Raw genomic sequence first — 5,906 nt, 5'->3', positions numbered from 1 at the left:
TCCCTTATGAGAATCGATGTAAAATTAACAAAGTGCAAAAGACTATAATATAAAGCAGTGCACTTCATTCACGGACGGCGTGCTGACCTGGAAAAGCGGCCGACCTATATAACTTTCCAGCGTCCATAAAGGCGCGCGAACCTTTGCAGCGGCAAAGACAAATTCAACGATCTAAGAAACATAAAATATAGAAAGAATCATTAAGTATAATAATGAACAAATAAGCATAAACATTTTATTCGTTATTAATCGAATTATCTCTATAAGCTCGTTTTTTTAGCAAAGATAATCTTTGCAATTTAATTGCTGTTTTACACAACGCAAAAAAATAAATATTACGTAAATACTTTTGTTCTATACTTCTTTAAAAATACACTATCAAATATATATTACCTTAATTTTATATATATGCTTTATATATATATATTACAGAACATCACAAAACATAGTACATAAGTCGAAATTACGCAATTGTCCTTGCGTGATATGGGATCCGCGACTGCCGGCGAAAAATCCCGTTTACAATTGCCGGACTATAAAGCTGTTCTGCCGAACCGGATATTATCTGGCTATTACACGAACGGGACGAATTCGCGGACTCATTGGCAACGAGTCGCACGGTATGTACTTCTATCAATCACGCGACATTAGCACAGTAACTTGGAGGAATATGTTATCTCAGCTTTTCTTTAAATGTTGACTCAAAATAAAAATATCTTATATATTTGCATGTCTATGTAAACTAAAGATTATTTATGTAAACATCTAAACTCGAATTTACTCAATTTTGAATAAAAATGACAAAGTAACACAAATGCTCTTAAAGTAAAAATTTGTACATATGAATATTGTTAATGATATAGAGTCTAGTTCGTGCAAAAACTATGTTTGCAGCTCTACTTCAAGTAACGTCAGTATCTTTCGGCGTTATCAGAATACAAAGCGTGGAAACAAGACTATACTTGGCATTCAATAAGAAAGGACTATTATACGGCGAGGTAAAAGATATCACGTAAGATAGAATAACAAAAGTAGAAAAGCAGAAATCTAAACGTAACGTTTATTAAGAATACATTTACGCACTGTTCTTTGACGCTGTTTGAAACTTTTGTAATTGTTTTTTCAATTAGTTTTTCTGATTTTAATTCTTTCTTTCAGCTAAAAACTAACAACAATACCGAATGGGAGCAATGGAGAATTGGCTCTTACGACGCGTTTCGATCGCACAACTACGCGCATCACGGATGGTGGATAGGGATTAAGAAAAACGGGCGAGTAAAATCTGGATCAAAAACATCCTGGGGACAAAAAGCGATACAGTTTTTAGCTATCCAAGAGAACTAATTGATTAACCAAAACCCTTCAGTATAAAAGAAAAGTGGCATGAAAGAGCCAGTTTTAGTATAGAGCCAAAAAAAAAAAAAACTATTTAAAAAGCAATCAAACATAACGCTTATTGTTTCAATATGTAGTTTACTTATTCCTTTGTGTTATTTAATAAACAAAAAGACAAAATCTAACAAGCTTAATAAACATCACTTAAAAAAAAAGTAAAATTTGGCTCTTTCATAACATAATGATATTGAAAGAGCCATCGAATGTTATGAAAGAGCCGACTCCCTATAACAAGAATCTTTAACTGTTTATAAACAAAATAATAAACAAACTATTAATAGACATTAATACAATTGTTAACAAAACATTAATATAATTGTTAACAAACAATTGTTAACCAAAATGCTAAACCTAGTTTCATAACAATCTCTTCAAAATTAACAAAACCATCAATGTAAATTTATATATTTTTTACTTAAATCTAAATAACTCTTACTTTATTAATCAAATTTTCAAAACAACTTTTAAAATTACAATTGAGAAAAAAAACTTAATCTCTTAGATATCTTTAGAAGCAATTTTGACAAAAATAATTTTAGCATCTCTTTTATCCCACACGTTCTATATATCCAATCAGAATAAAGTTTACACTTGTAACGGTCCGACTTTTCTAGCCCTCGGTTTACTCGGAAATTCTTATTATTATTTTTAATGCTGCGGAGTAGCTCGCCGGGTTAGGGTTCTTTAAGAAAAACTCAGAGTGACTCAGTTTTTATGTTGACAAATTAAAGCGTAGTTTATTCGAAATAAAATAAAGGAAAGATACAAAAACAAACAATATTAAAGAAAAATGTTATATCTCGCAACAAGATATAACAGAAAAGGAGCCAAAACCCGTTCAGTTTTAACGAAACTAAATTTACAGAAATTAAAGAATTTATCAGAAGAATGAATTTAGAGTAAATTCGGTGCGGAGTGCTCGGGGCCCGCTGCATAGCGTTACGAGCCTGCGCTGGAGCGGTGGCGGCAGTGTTCACAGTTTTGGCTTCCTTACAGCATGCTAAAACTGTGAACACTGGGTGGCGGTTGAGCGGCATCAGCGCCACGACGCTCGGACTCGGCGTGCCGGTTGTCGGTCGGGGCTCTCGGCCTCGCGGGGCGGTTGCCGGTTTACCCGGCAGAGAGAAAATAAATTCTCTCTGAGCGGAACGGATGCCGGTTTGCCCGGCGGAGAATTGTAAAATTCCCCGGAAGCGGAGCGGATGCCACTTTACCCGGGGGAGAATTATAAAATTTCCCGGGATCGGAGCGAGTATCGGTTTACTCAGCAGAGAGAAAATAAATTCTCCCTGAGCGGAACGGAAGCCGGTTTACCCGGCAGAAAATTGTAAAATTCCCCGAAAGCGGAGCGAATGCCGGTTTACCCGGCAGAGAATTATAAAATTTCTCGGGAGCGAGTGCCGGTTTACCCGGCAGAGAAAAAATAAATTCTCCCTGAGCGGAACGGATGCCGGTTTTCCCGGCGGAGAATTTGTAGAAATTCCCCGGAACGGAGCAGAACAGATGCCGATTTGCCCGGCTGAGAGAAAGAGTGATTTCTCCCGGTGCGGAACGGAGTCGAATCTCGAGTCGCTCGTCGGTTTTCCCGACCTAGGAAGAGCTTCCTCAGGTGCTTCTCGCTTGATTCGGAGATCGGACAGACATTTTGGCCCCGCTTTTATACCGGAACATCTCCGGATGTTTGTCGCCAAAATCGGAAGGAGCGGGGAAAAAAATGCGAGAAACAAACAAATTGTTTTCGCCGTATGACGCTTCGTGGCGCGGTGTGGCGCGCGGTGCGGGCGGCACGCATGCTGCTATGCAGCGTGTATTTGATACACGCTGCTAGTTTAACAATTTTATTCGGCGCTAAGTGCCGTTTTTGTGCCGAGACGGATGTTCGGTCCCGGCTGTAACGATAGCATCGTTACACACTGAAATCATATTTGCTTACTCTTTTTATAACGTTTAGTGCACACTATACAATTATTATTATTATTTTCTTTTTCTAGTTTCTTTTTTTTTATTTATGATAATATTTTATCAGAATCTGAAGACAAATCATCGTTACATTCACTGTCAGAGCTAGATGTTTTATTAAAAAGATTTTTTGATTGTTTGGTACCGGCTCTTTTATCACACTATAGTCCGGTTTTTTCAAAACTTTTCCTCTTAAAAATTATAATCTCAAAATATACTATCAATTTAACGCTATGAATGAGAAATATTTACATACTTAGGAGACTAAATATATATATAAAATCGTGATATAATAATTTTTGTATTATTTCTTTACACAAAAATGTTAAAAAACGAAGAAATAAAACCCAAAAATTTACTTTTCAATGACAAAATCTTTAATATGATGCACCGGCGCTATTTATTTTTAATAATCTGTCAAATGTTTGTGGATGACACAAGTCTAGTGTTGCTATATAAAAATTAAGACTTCTGTGAGATTTGTTCAGAAACTGTCAAATAATTGAAAATTGCTCTTTCAAAACCTGGCTCTTTCATGCCACTTTTCCTCTAAATCGCGTTTTATTCAAATTCTATTCGTTACGGAAACCGATATTTCTGGAGAGAGAAAAACTCCAAAACAGTAATAAGCGTTTCACATGATGATGCTGTTCGATAATAAGAAAATTGTTCGAGAAGAAGCGATAGAAATTGAACAACACGTTCCATTATAGAATATAGTGTTTATTATAACACTGTGTTTACTCAACAATGGGATAAGTTGTGCTTCTGCTTGTGTCACCCAAATTGAGTCTATCGCAAGTTGCAACTTTTATTATTTCTCATTGTAGATTAATATGTATGTGTGTATTATTATTTATCATTAAGAAAAAAGGGCGAAGGCAATAACGAGCTGTACATCTGATGTTCGGATAAAATTCTTCTTTATTCAGAAATTTGACAAACGTTTCGATCACTATGGAATCTTCTTAAGTGTCTATGCCAGTTGAAGAAAGGAAAAAGGAAGAAAGGCATTCAGTAACCGTAATCTTCCCCTTTCTTCCCTCTCAAACTGGTATGCATAGACACTGAAGAAAATCCCATATTCGATCGAAACGAACGTTGCCGTGGAAGCGTAGTAAAGAGGGTAATTTATGAATGGTGGGGGAAGTGCCTTGGCCTAAGTCCCTTAGGGACTCCGCACGAACTCTTTCGTAGCGCGTTATGTTACGTTACGTTAAGTACTGACTATAAACTTAGATTTGTACGTAAACTTGAATGTTATTCAACGCACAAACAAAATTCACTTAATGTGGCATAAACGTGGTACGTTAAGTTGCTTTTTTTTTTTTTTTTTTATTAGAGTATAAATGTGCCAGAAGAAGCTTTGTCCTATTAAGCTTATATTACTTTTACGAAATCAAGTGTTTTTCTTTAGACTTAGTCACAGGGATTCAATATTGAGATTCGGGAGGAGTAAGCTATAGGGTACTTTCATGGGGAACCTTTGAAATCTAGCTGTGCAGTTTTGTTTTGTTCCTACTACCACGCGATACACGGCCCTTTTTTACAGTAGGCGTATCCATCTGTGTCGGGCTCGTGCTGGAGGTGTTATGACTATGATCGCCTTGTAGGAGGGGAATTAATTCGAAATTTCACTTGAAATAATGTTTGGAGGCTCGATTCAGTTCGCCGATCAAACGATAAACTCGGTTGAAAGGGACCGGCCCGGAAAAAACCTTAGGTGGTGTGCGGATTCGAACTCGGGACCTCCGGGTTCGCAACCCCTGCACTCAAGCCGCGAGACTGGGCCGTTAAGTTTGTTTGTGCGTTGAATAAGGCCTGTTCTACAATGGCTGTGTTCCAAATTTACTGCTAGCGCTGGCAGCACTTGCAAACACCGTTCTAAAATGTGTAATAGCAAGCTATGGCAATGCTGCAAAAGCATAATGATGTCATTAATATTGTCGTCACTTCCTGCTGTGGCTGCTGCAACCATAGACGTATAAGAAATAGACTGCGCGTGTGAGAGGGGAAGTGAGTCAAACTTCGGAGTGAGACAGATGCTTTCACCCGAGTCTCTGTCTCTGTCTTTCAGCACCTGGAGTGGGGACTCCCCACTCGGGAGACAACTCAAATAACGCTATGTAACAGATTCTACGTAACGGCTTTGGTTAGAAACCAATTCTGTAACATTTCTGTTATTTTTTGTATTATTTATTATTTTTCACAAATGTATAATTTAAAAATATAATAATGGTGAAATATTGTTGTGTGTGTCAAGCTGAAGAATCGAAAGCAAACCCTAACCTTATTTTTCATTAGTAAGAAATTATTACTATTATTGTGTAGATTGTAAAAATTAAAATAATGCCAGGTAGATAAAACTATAAAACACAGACACAAACAGAGACTACATGATGTAGTCATCATCTATATAGTCTCTGTCGACATCTATGTAGTCTCTGTTTGTGTCTGTGGTTTATAGTTTTATCTACTTACCAAACTTATTACACATAAAAATCAATAACATTTATTTATTATTTATAAATTGAATTTTATATTCTTTATTG

At 36.7% G+C, this 5,906-nt stretch overlaps 1 protein-coding gene and 1 long non-coding RNA gene across 2 annotated transcripts in view; one reads left to right on the top strand and one right to left on the bottom strand.

Annotated features, from left to right (window-relative positions):
- Positions 1–75: 75 nt before the first annotated feature.
- Positions 76–5,906, bottom strand: part of LOC109860576 (short coiled-coil protein homolog) — a 16,970-nt gene continuing 11,139 nt past the window's right edge. The window contains exon 5 of the mRNA XM_020439777.1: positions 76–171. Within this exon, the coding sequence (XP_020295366.1) occupies positions 105–171 (67 nt within the window). The 3' untranslated portion in view covers positions 76–104. The remainder of the gene's footprint in view (positions 172–5,906) is intronic.
- Positions 439–1,776, top strand: LOC109860578. The gene is made up of 3 exons (XR_002250837.1): positions 439–620; positions 895–998; positions 1,159–1,776. It is a non-coding gene; the product is annotated as an uncharacterized LOC109860578 (long non-coding RNA).

Source organism: Pseudomyrmex gracilis, unplaced genomic scaffold, assembly GCF_002006095.1.
Source record: "Pseudomyrmex gracilis isolate BER0280 unplaced genomic scaffold, ASM200609v1 scaffold_415, whole genome shotgun sequence".
Taxonomy (NCBI): domain Eukaryota; kingdom Metazoa; phylum Arthropoda; class Insecta; order Hymenoptera; family Formicidae; genus Pseudomyrmex; species Pseudomyrmex gracilis.
The sequence above is the reverse complement of the archived record's forward strand: the minus strand, read 5'-3'. Positions and strand labels throughout refer to the sequence as shown.